Here is an 18725-nt window from a genome sequence, read left to right as displayed (position 1 = left end):
GTTCTGGGGAGTATATACTACGCGTTGGACTGCGGTAGATAAATAACTGTGACTCCTGTTGTACAGTCCTCGAGTCATGTAAACTACAATACACAAGGATCCGAAAGAGGCAGTTGTAGCATGCAACACACCCTGACTTCCCTGCGCTGCAAAGTGTGGCCTCTCGGGCAGACCGTACGTGTGTGACAACGCCGAAAGCAAAGTGACACTAGGCGAAAACGTCAGCGAGAACCTTCGCGCGGGTGGAAGGACACAGCACAGGAATTTTGGAGCGCCAAAAGCGGTCGAAATAAGAACAAGCAAGGAGTGTCGGAAGCGACGCAAGGCAAAACCCTAGCCATGTGAATCTGAAAATAGGACATTTGCCTGCCGTGTTTCACACCGCTGCTGGGATACGGCAAACCTCCCGATGGCGCTTGTTCTGGGGAGAGTCACGTGACTGTTCTGTATGGCCTTTTGGCCACCAACCGAGGTCGCGACACGCATGCTTGCAGCTCGCCAGGCGTAGTTTTCCAACCTGGTTCCGAATTCGTGCCTCTACGCATCTGTCGACCAGGACGATCCGAGAATTGTTGTCGCTGCAAGCGTTGTCAGCACTAGTGCAGTCTAAGCTGGATGACGGGTCCAGTTCTCGCTGCCGGCTGTCTGAGCCGCACGGCGTGCATTACTCAACCAAGGGGTTTTGGTTTTTTGTCTGACCTGAACGGCAAGTTGTCCGTAACGAGACTGTTTGCCTTTACAAACGGTCTCGGCAAATCACCAACACAAAAGAACGCATCTCCCGCACATACGTCACATACCGCCGCGGCAACTTTAGGGTGTATATCGCCCTTCGGGTGGCCCCTGAAAACGACGGGATACTCAGGACGGAAAGCATGTTTTTTGAGCTACCTGCAAGAGGTACTACATTCACCTCAAAATATGAAGAAAGACACCAGTGTAGCTCGTTCATTTTAACGGCAATCCACAATGAAATAAGCACAGGTGCGCCACGCGCCGCAGCACCCGACAGTATTCCACTACAAATGAAAATGCACAAACCCGGGCAAAGCCATGTCGAACCGACTCGCCGGGCACCGTCCAAAAAAAACCCGGCCAACTCGGCAAGATTGAAGCAGTCGACCGCACGCGGACAAAGTAAGGCTGTGCTGGGCATCGAATGAGGCGACACGCTTGCGGCTCCACAGAACGGCAGCCACCTTGCAACGACACTTGATATCGGACTCGACTGCACGGCTTCCAAATATATACCCGGGTCGACTGCACGGCTTCCAGATATATTATACCCGAGTCGACTGCACGCCTTGCAGATATATACCCGGGTCGACTGCACGCCTTGCAGATATATACCCGAGTCGACAGCACGGCTTCCAGATATATTATACCCGAGTCGACTGCACGGTTTCCAGATATATTATACCCGAGTCGACTGCACGGTTTCCAGATATATTATACCCGAGTCGACTGCACGGCTTCCAGATATATTATACCCGAGTCGACTGCACGGTTTCCAGATATACCCGAGTCGACTGCACGCCTTGCAGATATATACCCGAGTCGACTGCACGCCTTGCAGATATATTATACCCGAGTCGACTGCACGGTTTCCAGATATATTATACCCGAGTCGACTGCACGCCTTGCAGATATATACCCGAGTCGACTGCACGCCTTGCAGATATACCCGAGTCGACTGCACGCCTTGCAGATCTACCCGAGTCGACTGCACGTGGTCCACGAAAAAAACCTGCAAAGACCGCCTGTGGCTTCCATCACGGACGGGTACTTTGATGGAAAAAGAAGACTCGTCGGACGCACCACCCGCCATGAACGGATTCACGTGCACCCTCCGTGCCTATGACTCAGACGATTCCGGGACCTGAGTTTCGTTGCCACTCTCTCTCGCGTCAACCTCGAGCCGGGAAGAGACCGCGCCGAACGAGTTCGTTTTTCTTGTGCTCATACATCGTCAACCTGACATTTGGGACAAAATAACAGGAACACACACCGCAGTGCTGGATGCAGCGACGAGTCGCGGCCCACGCTAGGTCTGCACTACTGAGGTACGTTTGTCGCCGAGTGCGCCGCGCGAACGAAACCTCTCAGCTGAGGGTGACAACGGGTGACTCCACCCCTGCATGCTGACCACCCAGCGATCCGGAACGGACACAGTTTCCCGAATCCATGGAACGTGCGCCCTCACCAAATCTCTGCACGCCTACGGGGGCGGTGTGGGTTCAGACTGTGACGGTAAAAACGCGAAAATAACTGCAAACTCTCGAAACATCGCGTGGCGTGGAAACGCGTACCGAGCCAATGCGTACTGCACGTGGGAAAACTCGTCCAACGGTTCGACTTCCGGCATCCTGCGCACACGGAGGGCATTTAGATTCCAAGACAATGCGTTGCGTTGGTGACGCGTCCGTTGCCAAAAAAACTCGGGAACGGCGATGAAAGGTTCCTCCCCATCATACAGCCGTGGCTTCACGCCACTCGCCACTCAGCACACCTCGCACTCCGACCTCTGAAGCTCCATTTTCTCAGAGCTTGAGAGGTCGCGAAACGCCCTCAGTCGGTTTGCTGCACTCGCGAAAAAGACAATAATGGAATCTTGCCAAACGAACCGGACGAACCACAGTCGAAGCCTGAGCAAACCGTCGATCTCGACACACCGAGCGTATACGGCAGCTACCAAGGGGCCGTACACGCTCGGCAGTCCCACTCGCCTTTCGGTGTCCGCCGGAGGTTATTACACATCAATTATGTTCTAGGCGTAATATATGGATTACTGTTATCACTCGTGTGCAGGAGCTCTGAACCCTGCGTGGCAGCGCGCCTTCAGGAACTCACTGAGTAAGAGACCAAAAGGCCCAGAGAAGATCGGAGACCAGGCCGGTGAGCTCAACCTGTTCACAGAGCCAAGGAGGCACAGACCGCGCAGTTCTGCGGAATTGAGAAAAGGTTTAAGACCCGGTGGAGCGTCCACACTCCGCATCCTGAGCGCAACCTCTCCCCCCCCCGCCCCCCCCTGCGCAGCTGCTGCCGACACAGCCGCGACGAGCAACTACTCCGCATTCGAGGACTTACCATAACTTCAAAGTTGTCCACGACAGTCTTTGAAACCGTTCCATGTGGAACGGCTTTCGAAGCACCCGACACTGGACCGTAGACGCTCAGCAGGTTTTCCAAGTAGGCTCTGATGAAACGCTGTCGCGTCGGCAGTGACGGATAGTCGCTCATGTCGACGACGAAAAAGGGGTAACCTGCACCGTACATACACCCGACTTGGCGTATATCCTTGTGCGTCGCGCGTTACAGCAAGTCTCACCGTGTTGTAATATGGTGTCACTGCCGAGCGCGGGGCGTGTCGCCATCGTGGCAGATGGCGACACGCCCCGAACAGCCTCCGCCTTTCATACCTCCACTATCTGCCTCTTCTTGGTTCCCCCCCCCCCCCCCCCCCGCTCTTTTCCCCGAGCACGCCGGCCTCACAAAAAGACTCCGCTAGAGAGAGGATCGAGACCGGCGATGGCAGAGACCCGACACATGTGGCCGAAACCGTAACCCGTAGACACTCAGAAACCCCGCAACGACTTGGGGCAGTCCGCTTCGTGCTTACCTTCGACGTCCGCATAGTCTATCGTCATCTCGCGAAACAAGTTGCCCATGTCATAGCTTCGGAAATTCCTGCCGGAGTACTCGAAATCGATCAACTGCAGCCTGCCGTCTTCATACTGCATCAGGCCACACATGCGTCATCATGTCCACATGCAGAGAGCACTGAGCGAACCCCGGCCTCTCTGAAAAACGCCCGTGTCTCTGGTGCACGCGCGATACTCCTCGAGCAGCTTCTCGAGTGACTCTGCCCGACCCCCACAAAAGGCGACACCAAGAGCGACGCCACCAACGCTCACGCTTACCCTGCGAGCCCACCTGGGCGTCTCAGCGTACCCGTCCCATCGTTTACACGAAACGGACCGTGTGCTCTCGACAAGTGCGCGGAACCACCCAGCGTGGACAGCCGAGTGTTCCCTTTGCGCAAAAGTCTCGATACCCGTGTGCACGAAAAGACGCTCGCCGCCCTTCACGAGTTGGACTACTGGTTTAGATCTTGAATGTCTTTGTTTGCCGAATCCAACTTTTATCGTTTTAGCAGAGCATAGTTACGATGAGCACGGCTGTGGAAATGGAACCAATTGAACACGGTCTACACGTTCTACACTGATTAACGCGGGTCGCCGACTCGCACACGTGTTTTCCGGCTCTGTTACTATAACGAGCCAGGCCTTCGCAAAGGCGCCACGCTCACCTGTATCACATTGTTCTCTTGCACGTCGTTGTGTGAAAACACAACAGACGCACCTGAGAGCAGCTGCCATGCATCCGCAGAGCCGTACACGGCCTTTAATCGCTGCGGTTCCAGTTCGTGCGCCACGCGCGCGAGCACCACCTGAGCGAAACGCAGCCACCACACAGTCGCCGAGAGTGCGGAAAAACGCCGAGGAGAAGACGAAGTCCTGCGAGGGGGTGGCACGGAATATTCAGGCACCACGAAGTTCACGGCCCGAGCCTCGGACAGCCGCGAGAAGAACGCGCGGCAACTCGCCACGAGGCAGGATCCCAGAAAAGACCGGTAGGGTTGCGCGTCGTGTCAGCAAACTGCCCTCCGAGCCATTAAAACTTTCTCTCAGTTAACACACGTGGCCTGCAGACAGTAAAACGGGGCCCAGTCATGGGCCACATGCTCCTGCCAGCGCGTTCTGGTTCTTCGAGGTGTATTACCTTGGAGGCGCACGGCAACGAGAGCGAGACAGGACCACCGATACCGCTGTGTCGTGGCGCCGCATGCAAGATTGTTTCGTAGCTCCAAGTTACTAAAAGAGCGGTCCACGAAGACCGGCGACAATGTGCCACACGGCGAACCACGAACCGGAAGGGGTAAAGATGCAGTTCGTCACGATTCCTCACTCTACGCCCCACATCTTTGCGTCGCGTACCTGCTCGAGTTTCTTCGCTTCTTCCTGGTAATACTGGACCAGGCCGACTTCGTCCAGCCGGCGTTTCTCCGCGTCCGACAACAGCGACAAAGGCCCGGCGACCACAGGTGTAACGACACCGGCCTCGTGGGCGTCAGGCGACGCCTCTCGAGAGAGGGCTACCTTTAAAGCGGGAATCTGAGATCTGGTTAAGAGCCTCATTGCCGGCCCTTCCCTTGCAGTTGCGCCCCAGGCATCGAGGCGGCAGAACGCGAAGTCGCAACGGGGCCGGGCATGCTCAGCTTGGCATTCCTCGCTGTCGATGCGCTCCGAGAACACCTTTGGCAATTGCTGAACCCATCGACACCAAGCAGGGTCGGCCGCGGAAGCACTTTCCGACGATCGCGGAAGGCCAATTTGGTGGAAGTTTCCGAGCTGAGAAACAACGCAGGACAGGGTGAGGGTGAGGTCGCGTCTGCGAGACGCCAGGAACGAGCGACGCAAAACTGGGTACCGACGCTCCAACCTGAGTGGTTCCTCAAACGCCAAGACCATGCGACTGCGCGCTCTACGCATCCGATCGCAACACTCCACCACCTCGCGCCCTTCGCGCCCCTCGCGCATTGCACGACGATGTGAACGAAGTCGCTAGGGAGCGTGTCCACGCTGAGAACGACGTCTCACAATGGTAGCGATCCGGGACTGCACCGCTTCGTTCTGCAAATCCGTCCGTTTCAGGGCTTCGCCCGTGATCCAAGTCTCGACCCTACCACCCTGTACACAGGAACGCACCACGGAACGCCTCAGCTCAGAATTCACCCTGTCGAGAGCCGGGCGGGCAACGCAGCGGGAAGACGAAGGTTCGCTTAGTTTTTGTGCCGCTGCACACTGATCCAAAGGGACGGAACGCACCCTTTCCTCTGTTTGTTCGATCCGAGGCATGCAGCTCTGGCTCGCGGATCATTTGCACACAGACAATATCCCGTTACACTAACAACGGACGGACTCGCTACGGTCCCGTCACGCATCAGCGGCGACTGCGTTGCGTCCGGGAGACAAACGCATCGCACATGGAAACCTGCGGTCTCCACCGCGAAGTATGTCCGGCACGGATCACCCGAGCATCTGAGGAACCGTGGTCGCTCCCGGCTAAAACGCGTAATAACAGAAATCGAGAGCAGCCGTTCTTCGACAGCTTCGATGCCTGTCGCCTCCGGATAACAGATCGGTTTGGCCCGCCAGTTCAAGTGCTCATCTTCCCCCCCGCCGTGTCCATTTGTCCGTGCCGCCTCCTCACTGGGAACTCAGCCAGGCATTTCGGTGCGATGCCCAGCTCGCCCAGAATTTTGAACACCCGGCGTTCTTCAGATGCGTCAAAAAAAGAGTGTTCTTGGCCATGACCGTAGAGGCGAACGAGCACTCGTTGCGGGGGGGTAGTGGCGTCCCACGCCGGGTAAGGCGACCTGGAGTCTGGGGCGGTCGAAGATTGCTCTTTCCGACTGTCGCACGGGCAGTGCCTGTGTTGCCGGGGTTGTCTTTCGTCTGCATCCGGGTCGTTCCCGTTACCCGACGGCACGGGCGGGACAGCTTCAACTGCGAAAAGCCGATTGCTCAACCCCCCGGAGAGAACCGTAACGTCTATTGCGTCTGCCGGGAGTTTCTCCCAGCCCTTGACGCAGCATCCAATGAAAGACCGCACTCTGGCGACATCAGCCATCAGCTGTTCGTCACTCCGGTGGCGCAGCCCGTCCTCCTTGCCTGAAGAGAGGCCATCTTCCACTCTATCTATTTGCGGTTGAGACGCTTCAGAGAGCCGGCGGCCTTGCGGGAAAAACGTTCCACTGCGACGCAAGCGCATCGACGCGGCCCTCGGACCGGCGGCTGTATGTACACCGGAACTGTTCGAGGGCTCTGCCGAGGCGCCACTCGCGACAAGAAACACGAGGCAAGCGCCTGACAGAAACGGTGGCGTCAGCCATGAATGGAGGCAGAGGAAGCCTAAAAGCGACACGAAGACCCGCATCGTAAGCTTCTTTCCGCCGTTTGAAAACGACGCCGGCGGAGGCTTGGGACGCAAGACCTCGATAGAACCGTGCCCCTGGCAGCCAGAAACAGTACAGCCGCTCCTCCCAACCGAGGAGCGAAAAGATCCTTCCATATCTACGCGACCAGTATACCCGAGAAAACACTGAAAACAGGTCAGTGACGTCGGGCTACGAAACCGGTCCCCCAGACAGCAATCTAAACGTTTCTCGCGACGGCGGGACGCGGGATCGAGGGCAATGAACAATGTGAAAAAAAACGACTTCGAAAACCCAAGAGCTGCCGCGCAACAAACTGTACACTCTCTTTCCTCGATCATTAAATCAACGCCGCGCACAGAGACGGGAACAAATCCGAATGCTGGGGGTTTAACGCATACCCCTGGTCACTTCGCGCACGCTCCGTTCCCCCCCCCCCCCCCTGCGGCAAGTGACCTAGTGTGCCTGAACCCAACAGGAACACCTTCGATGCGGCTGTCGCCCTCGGCGAATTTCCACGTGTGAGCAACAAGAACGTGAATTTAACGTTATGCCGAGAAGGATCCCAGATTACTCTGATTATCTTTGTAGCAAACAACCGGTTTTGGATGGTATTACTTTTAACAGTGCATAATATGCTAGAAGAGAGCTTCGCTGTCTGTGTCCCATAACTGGAGTCATATTCAATATCCTTTAGGTACTACAATGTCTCTGTTTATTCGATTTATCAGAGATTCGAGCTTTAAATACACGGATGTGGATTCGTCAACAACTTATGACTCGAAATGTAGTCAGTGTATGGGTTATTAATTGGGTATGTAGTATGATCTTGATTATTATAGGTAGTGCTATTCCACAAGCGGCTTACCTCGTCCATCGTACTGGGAGTGCTCATCTGAGACAGGATCGCGCCCTGAGGGCCTTCATAGTGGCGAGAGCCGTCGAGACAGGAGCGTAGAAACTCGAGGCGGCGCATAAACAGCCACTGCGACGCGTAGCGTTTCCCACAAAAGCGTTGGGTGTCCCATTCCGGAGCAATCGACGAAAAGCGTGCCGGGGCTTTTGCGCGCGCGTGGGAAACTCGACACGTCGGGCACGGAATGCGCGGAAGTTCGACGCCACATGCGGGCCGCCGGGCTGTGTGTGCGGGGCGAGGAACCTTGTAGCACAAGTGATGGGGAGACACCGGAGCACTTGGTGGTGCGCAGCCTCTTTGTCGCTTGGCCAGTTTTATTTTTAGCTGTTTCCCCGCCAGAAACAGATGCAGGACACACTCAGGGGCACCGTCAAGGCGCGAATGCTTGCGGCGCCTCAAGGGACGAGTGCACTACGTCGAATTTTCTCGCGTGCGCAGTCGAGGGAGTAACCGTTGCAGCCAATCCAAGGAATCTGGGGAACCTTACGCTACTGGAAACACACACCCTGGGAGATTAGGAAAAAGCAAACGCTCAGTTTGTGCGACGTGTGTTGTGTAACGCCCGGTCGGCTGCATGCCATCGGCATGAACGCACTTACGAACGGCATACTGAAAAACCGGGCAAGCTAGCTCTAGACTTGCTAGTAACCCACGGGTAACCTGGGCCGGAATTCGTATCGAGTGGAAGCTTCGATGCAAAGGCACGGAGAATTAGATCCCGTGTCGTAATAAAAGATGCCTGTACTCTTGATGTTGATGGCTCTGCGTCTGAGAAGTGTTAAGCCGCCGACTCCGCACGGGTGGTGTACGTCAGTCTCCAGCAGCGGAGGACTTGAAACCCCAACCTGCAACGATTGACTGTAACAGGACGACCGGCAGCAGCAAAATCAAATACCGAGGTGAATAGAACTCCTAGGAGAGTGGACAATCGTCGCTGGCCACGCGCGGCAAACAAGCGCAGCAGTCTGTGGACGTTCACGGCGCACAACCCCAGGAAAGAAGGGTTGTGAGACACAACTGTTCCCTGCCGCCGAACTCTCCCCGCAACATGCCAGCGTCAGTTCGCATCTTTCTTACCCCACCACGATCTGTCGAAGATCTTCTAGCGTCACTGAAATCGAGACACCAGCGTAGCAAGAATGCTCCAAAGATGTAAGGGGGATCGTGGCGTACGCTGTGCACAAATTCATCCGCTTGCCTTTTTTTTTCCGTTTTACCCCAAAAACCTGCGGTTCACTTTCTGCTGGCGAACTTCGTTCGCTTAGAACTCTGGTGGTGGTCTGTCTACTCGCTTTCTTTCGCGTACGCATTAACCTTCCCTTGGCACACAGGACCACGGAAGGTAGCCGTCGATCGGTGATACGCGCTCTAGAGCCACAATACGTGAAAGCCCCTAGTGCACCGAAGTTAGAGGCCCATCTATTTGTGCATTGACGAACGCGGCATCAATGCTTTTTCCGGCCAGGACAAAACGACCGGCGAGTTTTCCATGTGCCGGGAGAAGATAGGGCTGTGAATATGGCGAATGTTGAGTTCCAGTGTTGTGCTCCTTCCGTGTGTTCCGCCGGTCTGTCGTGGTCCGGAAACGAATGTTCGCGCGTCTACGGAACTCCGATTAGTAGTAGAGCGGTTGCCAGCGCTCTCAGCTCTGTGCGGGGAATCGTCGCCCTACCATTTACAATTCGTCAGGCAACTCCTGTTTTTGCCTAAAGGCGTTTGGCCGTACACGTTTACGTGTCTTCCCGGGCCGTCTCTGGCTAGATTTGGTGAAGCAGTGACCGGACGAGTGCGCGTTTCCAAGCAGGACCGTCTTCCTGCCTCGTTCGAAAAAGGCTAACAGCTGCCGACAGGAAAATGACGCGTTTCAGTCAAAGCACGGTTTTCACAGTATAACAGATGATTTACCCATGGCAACGCAGCGCCATCCCACACGCGTCTTCACGAAGACTCGACAGCGGGGTTCCTTCCCACGTTCTGCCTGTGCCGACTCTGCCGACTCCTGGGAAACTTCAAGCGCGAGGTTACGACGTCACTTTGATGGTCAAAAGTTTCACGTCTTGCTTCGGCTTATCCTCAATATTGGTCGCCACCTGCAAAAAACACAAAAAGACAGAACCGTCGCCCAGAATTAGGGCCTTTCTCAGACGACTGGAAATCGAACTCGCAGCTTTGCCGTTCCTTCGCCTCGAGGGTGTCTGTCGAACACCAGACGCGGGCGTGAATGTCTCACCAACGGGGCGGCGCCACGTTCACGCACTGATGCGCGGGGTTAGATCCGGGAACAGAGGTATGCTGAAAAAACCCGCCAAACCGCTTTTGGCTACCCGCTCCGTTTTCCTGTCTGTCAGTGTCGCCAAGATATCTGCCACACTCGCAGCCAGTGGATGGTGTATGATTTGGCCATGTACTATGATCTTCGTCAGTATAGGTAGGGCCCTTCCAGCGCAAGTTTCTCCTTCGCTGATCACCGCCGCATCCACCCGTGCGGTGCGGGCCGAACTCTCGTCCCTCCAAGAAACAGCTGACCGTGCGTTCCCTCTCGCGCTTTGGAACTTCTCGCCGTTTCGCGCCCGGCAGCTACACGTGCATGTTGACAGGCTGCCTGTCTCCAGTGTCGGCGTTGTTTGCACGTTGTGCTACACGAAGAGCGCGTGGAAACGCGCACCGACTCTCCACCTTTCGCTATACAGCTGCTCGGACTCCGCCGCGCCTCTGCATCCCCCGCTACGAGTTCTTCTGACCCGCGAGGCTCTACACAGACCGGAAAGTGCGCCTCCACAGTGCGCGACTCCCACGCACATCTAGTGTGTGATGTGGAACGGCTATCACGAGACAGACACGCCCGGAGTACGCGACCTGCGCGATGCACATCCCGTTCACCCTTTGTTTTCGAATGCATGCGTGCGCAGGAGAAGCTGCAGCCGCGAACCCCTCCGGCTGAGAAACCGTTTCGCGTTCCTCTTTTGGCTCTGTCCCCCTCCCGGTTTCCTCTCCGCTTACATTCTCGATTTTGGTTACCACATCCATGCCCTGAACGACGCGGCCGAAAACCGTGTGTTTGTTGTCTAGCCAGCTGCACGGCACCGTCGTAATGAAAAACTGAGAGCCGTTCGTGTTGGGGCCTGCGTTCGCCATCGAGACTGTGAAGGGTCGGTCGTGCTTCAGAGAGCGGTGGAATTCGTCCTCGAAGTCGCCGCCCCAGATGGACTCGCCTAAAGGCAAAAACCGAGACACCTGAACGCCGTCTGGACACCCGACTCGAGCGAGGCGTACGCCAGCGATTCGCGGAAAAACGCGATTCTGCCACGAAGTCCAAGACTCCATTCAAATCCCCCCCCTTGAGACGGCATGACCCTGAACCCACCACAAAACACCCGTGTCTTGCCGCCTCGGCGCGGGGGGCGAGAGAGACCGACCGGGGAAGCGGCGCTCGCGTTCAGATTTCCGTGGAGAGAAAACATGGACACAACGAAGTCGCTTCAAAGCGATTACGACGCGGTCGCCAGCTCTACGCCTGGCAAATGTGGCGCATGTCAAAACGCAACGCTGAGGGGGAAGCTTCCCCAGGAGCGCCAATGAACAAATTGCCTTACCTCCTGTACCGTCTCCGTTGGGATCGCCGGTCTGAATCATGAAGCCTTTGATGACACGATGAAAGATGCAGTGGTCGTAGTACCCGTTTCGCGCATGCGTGCAAAAGTTCTCGACTGTCTTGGGACACTCTTGAGGGAAGAGCCGAATGAAGATGTCGCCCATCGTCGTGAAAATGGTTGCCGTCCGACCCGACCGTAGCGACGGCGCAATGGCCGACGACGCACTCGCTAAGCAAAAACGCAAAGCATGCAAGAAACCTCACGCACACGCCTCGCGGCTGAGGCAACAGTCAAAACCTCAGAACCCAAACCCACCAGCATCTCGACAAGTACGCACCGCTCTATATTATATATATATATATATATATATATATATATATATATATATGGTTGAGGGTACACACGGGCCCGGCTTCTTCGAGAGCGGTGGGCAGCTGGGGGAATTCCTACATCCACAGCTGACTGCCTCTTGCGGCATGGGACTGCATCATAGCTTCGGTCTTGATTGAGCATAGCGATCTGTGCCCGTGCCTATATATATTAAATACAAATACATGTACATACACGTACACATATACATATACATATATTTATATATATATATATATACATATATATATATATACATATACATTTACATATATATATATATATATATAGATGGATAGGTTCCTGTGATGGGAAAGATGATACGGTTGCTTGCTCTCGTGAGCCGATGCGGCTGACAGGGAAAGGAAGGTTTGTCGCAGGTCGGCAGGCCTGGAAGGGAAGAAAACGCCAGGCAAAGCGAGGCCGAAGGCGCGGACGTCTTCAGGGTCGTCGCGCCTCGCTCGCGAGCGATTCGGACAGAAGAGGAAAAGGCCGGACTTACGCGCCAAAGCTTCCTGCTCTTCCTTCGAAGGCTTTTCATTGAAAACGTCTCTCAAGTCGACGATGCCTTCCTTCTGCGTGTCTGCCGTGAAGAAGTAGACTCTGCATAAGCCCCCGAAAGACGCGACAGCAATGGAGGCAGCAAATGAAAAACGAAGGCACGCGAAATACAAAAGCCAGAGAGAAGGAAACAGAACGCGCGGCGGAGGCAACACACACAGCGACACTGAAAACGAGAGAACACGCGCGAGAGGACGAAAACGACACGTAGGATAGACGCCAGCCAGGACGGAAAAAGGCGGGACCAGCTGGTGAGGTTCGCCGCTGAGGAGGCAAAAGGGCAGCAGAAGGGAGAAAAAGACATGCACGCGGACCAGCAGGTACCGTGGCGGGACTGCTTGAATGGGAAGAGAGACACACTCGAACGGGGTAATCCAACGGGGTAACGCAAGACGCGCAAAGGAGGCGAGTATTAAAGGAATAGAAAAAAGAGCTCAAAGGAAGCAACAAAGCCTCGAAGACGCGCGGGAATACGGCTGCCCTCTCGCACGGGAACACATGCACGCCCCCGCATGTCTTTTGGCTTTGTAGCCGAACACTAGACGGACGAGACATACAGCTACACCGCTTAGGCGTTCTAAAATCGGAGACAGATAACCTCAACGGACGAGTCACCCATATGCAGCCATACGGATACACATAACCGTGCACATGCATGCATACATCTAGTTGGAGAGGTTACAATCTTCGTCTCCAACCTGCACGTAAGCATTCCAATGATACATATATGGACAAATATATAAATATAGCACGCATAAATGGTTGTTTTCCTGCGGCGGCGTGAATGGTGTACCTGTTCTTTTTGAAGGCCGAGGCGACGATGACGGAGTCCATGCGGTTCTCGTCCTTGGCGTCCTGTCCTTTCGCGTTCTTCCCCAGAATCACCGTCGTCGTGGGCTTCCGCTAAATTCCAAATGAAAGAGAACCACATTTCCCACACTTCAACGCTCTATGCATGCAAATGCCGACACGCCTGTCCACAGGCCGCCACCGCCGCGATCTTGCTACCACACTCTGTTCGCGCCAAGGTGCTCCCACGAGACCAGGGAAAGCAACCGCCCTCGCTGCCGTGGCCATCTCTCTGGCTTTCATCAGTGCAGGCTATATTGCTGCAAATGTATATACAGATTAAAATATATAAAAATGGTTGCAGTGAGTGTGCTATGTGTTTCGAGTTTTTATCTCCTGGGACTCTGCCACTGCTTTACATCCACACGCATAATGGACATGCATACGTTCTGTCTGCGCGATCTGTCGCGTTATGGATGTATATATATATATATATATATATATGCACTGTGTCCTCACATACGAGATTGGAGACCATGTGATTCTCAGGACCGTGAGAGTTTTTCTCACCTTTTGTGCCTTCGCCTGGTAGACGCCGATGGCAAGGAACCGCAGACTGTGTTCGGGCTTCCCGATCAAGCGACACAGCTGCAGTGGCATACATACGCGCGCATGAAAGTATTTCCAAGTGTGCATGCATGCAAGCAATCGTGGACGCAAGAGCGTTTCTCATGAGGTGCACGGCCTGGGACATGAGGCGCAACGCGTCCGGTTCTTCGATCGCGCGAAATTCACCCTTTCTCTCCCTGCCTTCGTACGCGCCTCCGCCACGAAACGCCCCTAAAGTTTCTCGGCATTGCGAAGCGGCCGCTGAGGCACTGCGCCTTACTTTGTTGTCTTTGATATTGACAACCTTGATGCCGAGCATGCACGGGTAAACGAGGAAGTTGGAGCTTTCGTCGAAGCCCATCGTTTGCCACTCTCGCGCGCGAGACTTGGACAGTTCCTTCTCAGCAGCCAGGCGATGCTCAAAGTCGAGTGCGTCGACGTGCAGAGCTCGTCTCTGTGGGTCATTTTGCGCGGTTTGGTACATCTGCGAAAAAGCGAGAAGCGGAGACGCTCGCTGCAGGCTGGCCTCGGGGCGCCTCTGGGTGGAACGCACGCGAAAGCAGAGAGCCCCCAAGCCTGAAACGCGAACGAAAGCGCCGTGCTGGTGCGAGAGTCTGGGCTCAGCCCGACCCGGTGTACATACACTGCGAGCGCCGCGCTCCTCTCTGAGTGTTACTCGGAGCAGGCCGACGCCACGGCGTTCACAAAATCGCACGCAGACGATTTCTGTGAGGAGCGAAGCACATGCGGTTTGTGGCGATAAACGTGTGGAAAAGCGAAACGCCTACGTCAATTGTTTCCAGGTAAACTTTCGAAATCTTTCCGGTGGCGAAGCGGAAGATGCGCAGGGTCGAGTCAGCAGACAAGACGGCCAGGAGATGGCCGTCGGGGGTCACCGCGAGGGCTAACGCGTAGGTTCTGAGCTGCCGAGACGGAAACACAGAAGAGGAGAGAGGGGGAAATCGAGATTCCAGGGGACGCGAAACGGGAACGAAAACGGACGCATGGTCGCTCAAACGACGACGGGGTGACTTGGTGGACGACCAAGGGGGGAGAGCGAGCGAGACGTGCAGAAGACACAGAGAGGAAAGAGCGGAGACGTTCGTAGTCGGTTCGGAGATTCGAGCGAGAGGCCACCGGTGCAACGTACAGAAACGGAGAGGACGCGAAGGAAAAACAAACAAGATCGGCCAGTTCGGCTCTTCGCCGAAACGCGCTGATACACTCAGGGAGTGGGTTTGAATTTCGTTTTTCTTCAGGAGCACCCTTCGCCTCGCTCTTCGCGCGAGCGACCCTTGCGGTCGTACCTTGGCGAGTTCAAACTGATCTGTTTCACTCTTGAGGAAGTAGCGAATCTTCCCCTGGCGGTTCTCCCTCGTCGCGCGTTGGCAGCTGTCTGTACACCAGACTTCGAGGCCGCCGTCCTTGTCCGACGACACGCAAACATCCAGCACTGGGTTGAATCGGAGAAGGTGAACGGGGGCCATGTGGAGAGAGAAACTCGCCACCGACTCTGTGCCTAGTGTCGGCTTATACAGGAAGATCTCCGGCGTCTCTTTCGCCGATCTAAAGACAGCCACGGAACAACAAACAGTTGCGGCCATGACGGAGCGATCCTCAAACCGACAGAAGACACGCGTGTACGCATGCCCAACACACACAAAGCGGCGTGAAGCGCAGTGCGTCACGGAGTCAAACGCAGATGCCGGCAGGAGAAACACCACGCAAACACACATGTACAGCTGGTACCTCCACGTCCATATATATATATATATATGTATATATATAGATAGGTATAGGCGGATCGATGGGCAGAGTGGTTATGTATGCAAGCATATGCCTGTATATACCAATGTATATGCATGTCGGCATCTATACATCCACCTATAGAGGATATGTCTTTCGTCTTTTTGCGGAAGCAGAACGGTCGCGCCTACATTGCAACGACGGGAGAAGGCTCCTCTTTCCCGTGGACGAATTCGCAGGCTAACGGCATGAAGGCGAGCTTGAGGAGACAGAGCATGTCGAAGGTAACCACCTCGAAGAGACGGAAGGTCTGGTCGCTGCCCACGGAGCCGACGACGGCGCCGCCGTCGGCCGCGGAGACGCAGAGACAGTGCAGCGCGCCTGCCAAACCGCAGAGCCAAGCCGGCAAGATGCAGGAGCGCAGGGACCAAGAGGCGACGGGACGAGACGCAAGAAAGACACACGAGACAGGAAGGCGCGGTGGGCGGCCGCTCCGCCTCAGCCGAAGCGACCGGAGCGAGAGTCGGGCGCGCACGCGAAACAGAGACGGAGAAGGTGAAAAGAGAGGGAAGCGGAGTAAAAAGGGTGAAAAGGGAGGGGAGAGACGTAAATGGTGAAACGAGAGAGACGACAAACACAGTGTGGACGAGGAGGGAGAGAAGGCACATCACGTGAAGCGCTGTGACTACGCGCACGACGAAGAGCCTGGAGACGAGGAGGAGAGCGGCGACAGTGCACGGAGAGGGAAAAAGGAGAATACAGAAAATGGGGGGAGCGCCTCACCAACGTGTGCTCGAAAATGTTTTACGAACTCGATGTCTTCGCCCTCGCGAATCCAGAACTTGACATGCCCGTCGATGCTTCCGGTGATGATGAAGCGATGGAGGGGACTGACCACAACTGAAGCAAGCGCATAAGGGGAGACACAAAAGACGAACGTGAAGACAGCGAGAGAGAACGAGAGACAACAAGAGAGATAAGGAGCGAACAAGACAGAACAGACAAATGGCGAGATAGAGAATAAGAGAGAAACTAAGGGGACGATGACGAGAGAGAAGCAACGAGGGACGAAGAGAAAGAATAAGAGCGAGAATAAGAGAGACAGTAAGAATAAGAGAGTTAGAGAGAGAGTAAGGGAGAGAATAATAAACCGACGACGGGAGGGACGAAGAGAGAGAATAAGGGAGAGAACTACAGAGAGATAGTCAAGGAGATAATAAGGGAGCGAGGAAGAGAGAACCACGCATGAGTAGAGAACGCAGCGGCCGGCAGCGTCTTCTGTACCGTGCGAAACTTCGTCTCTGTGCATGAAAGATCTGAAATATCTTTCTCCGTGGGGAAGGTTTTTCAGGTAAAGTTCCTCGTGAGGGACGAGGCGGCGACGCTTAACGAGGCCGTGCGCGCCTCCTGCGGGGCCTTTGGCTGCTGGCGCTGGACCTGAAATCCGGAAAAAAGGAAATAGGAAACCCAATAAAGACAAGAAAAGGACAAGCGAAGGAAGAATACGAGAAAGGGAAGGGAAGCAACGGAAAGGGACTGACAGAGAGGAACAGAAAGACGAGGACTGGAGAGAAATGCCCCGCTGTTCCCTTAGGAGTCAGAGCTGTATTTCAATCGCTCTGTGGCTGTTTCCCCTCTCAAGGCGTCTACTAATCTTCGCCTTGGCAAAACGGTTACTTCACTAACGACGCGCGGAACCGAGAGGACGCGAGGACGAGCGGAAGCAGGGAATGCGGAACGAGAAGGGAAACGCACGCAGACGGAAACATGCCGGGGACAGGAGCATCGCTCGTGTTTTCTGAAGAAAACGAAACGGCGAACCGCAGAGAGGCGGCCGGGCGAGGGGTGGCCGACGCGCATCAGAAGGCAAAGACAGAGAAGACAGGTGAGAGAGGAAACGTGGAGACAGAGGGGAAGGCGAGAAAAACACACCGCAGGCAGCAGAAACGAGAAGCGCACAGAAGACGGGAGAGACGCGTGTCGAAAGAAAATGTGCGTGGGGCGCGAGAAACGCCACGACTGTGAAGCGTCGGACAGAGAATCCGAGAGGGACGACCGCACCACAGCCGTCGAAGAGCGAGAACGAGACGCCTGGATGAAGGCGAGAACGCAAAACCCGCAGCCGAGGTACGAGGTCGGGCGCAACGGCGAAGCGCAGCCGGAGAAAAAGCCACACAGGAAGCGAGAAGAAAAAGGCAAGAAGAAAGCGAAGAGAGAAAAAACGCTCACCGAAGCTGTCGTCATCGCTACTCTCGTCATCTTCGGGGTGCGCGGAAGAAGGCGCGCCTTCTCCTCCTCCAGCGCGTACCGGTTTCGCTTCTTCCTCTCTCTTTTTTCCTGCCCCGTCGTTTCGTCTCTTGTCCTCGTCGTCAGTCTCTTTCCCTCCTCTCTTATTCTCGCCATGCCTACAGCCGTCTTCCTCATCCGAGCCGGAGGTGTCTGCATGTCTTCTCTGGCGCGTCAGTTTTTTCTTTTCACCGTCGGAGTCACCCGAGATGGAAGGCTTCCTGGCCCGATGATGCCCCCGTGAGACTCGGTCTCCATCTCTCTCTTCTCCAGCTCTCTCTTCTTCAGCTCTCTCTTCTCCACTGTATCGTTCAGTGTCTCCCGAGCGCCTTCTGTCTGCTTCCTGTCCATGTCTCCTGTCCCGATCTCGGCCGCTGGCCCTTTCGCGTTGGCTGTCGGAGGTTGGCATGATGACAAAGAGAGACAGAGTGCGTACGTTTTTTCTGTTTGCTGCTTGTCTCGAACCCGCCTCTCTGCTCCGTTTTCCTTTCGTGTTCGCGCGCCTCTCTCTGCCCTTCCTCCCTTTCCCGTTTACAAACGCTTTCCTCTTCTCTGCACAGACGGGCGCGTGCGCTGCATGCAGGAGCAAGGAAACGGAGAAAAGACTCGGCCGGGCGCGCGTTGATCGCAACTGCGTCTTCGTCTCGCGTTTTCGACGACAGCGAGCGAAAGATTTACTGCTTGGAGAGACAGGGGAAAGACATGAGAAGGAAGAAGAGGGAATCGGAATGAAAGAGCGAGTGTCCCTACACTGACTCCACACGGGCAAGATAGGACAGTACATGCAGAGAGAGAATCACCAGGAGAACGAGAGCAGGGAGACAGCAAATGCGCAGGCCTTGTGTAGGACACAACGGGG

General features: G+C 55.3%; 2 protein-coding genes across 2 annotated transcripts; both read right to left on the bottom strand.

Moving 5' to 3' along the window:
• Positions 1 to 1907: 1907 nt before the first annotated feature.
• Positions 1908 to 6834, bottom strand: NCLIV_009640 (putative choline kinase; the record flags this gene model as incomplete). Its single annotated transcript, XM_003880479.1, has 9 exons — positions 1908 to 1974; positions 2310 to 2366; positions 2851 to 2906; positions 3088 to 3263; positions 3620 to 3734; positions 4310 to 4450; positions 4998 to 5411; positions 5661 to 5750; positions 6274 to 6834. The coding sequence occupies 9 exons, from the start codon at positions 6832 to 6834 to the stop codon at positions 1908 to 1910; spliced, it is 1677 nt and encodes a 558-aa protein (XP_003880528.1).
• A 3100-nt stretch (positions 6835 to 9934) lies between these two features.
• NCLIV_009630 (putative cyclophilin) lies at positions 9935 to 18275 on the bottom strand (the record flags this gene model as incomplete). The annotated part of the gene is made up of 13 exons (XM_003880478.1): positions 9935 to 10003; positions 10914 to 11125; positions 11507 to 11734; positions 12378 to 12478; positions 13230 to 13339; positions 13796 to 13873; positions 14115 to 14318; positions 14623 to 14757; positions 15142 to 15400; positions 15772 to 15961; positions 16364 to 16480; positions 16865 to 17017; positions 17810 to 18275. 13 exons carry the CDS (start codon positions 18273 to 18275, stop codon positions 9935 to 9937), a joined length of 2322 nt encoding a protein of 773 aa, XP_003880527.1.
• Positions 18276 to 18725: the final 450 nt, after the last annotated feature.

Source organism: Neospora caninum, chromosome IV (assembly GCF_000208865.1).
Source record: "Neospora caninum Liverpool complete genome, chromosome IV".
In the NCBI taxonomy this organism is placed as follows: Eukaryota; Apicomplexa; class Conoidasida; order Eucoccidiorida; family Sarcocystidae; genus Neospora; species Neospora caninum.
This window is presented reverse-complemented; position numbering and strand designations above follow the sequence as displayed.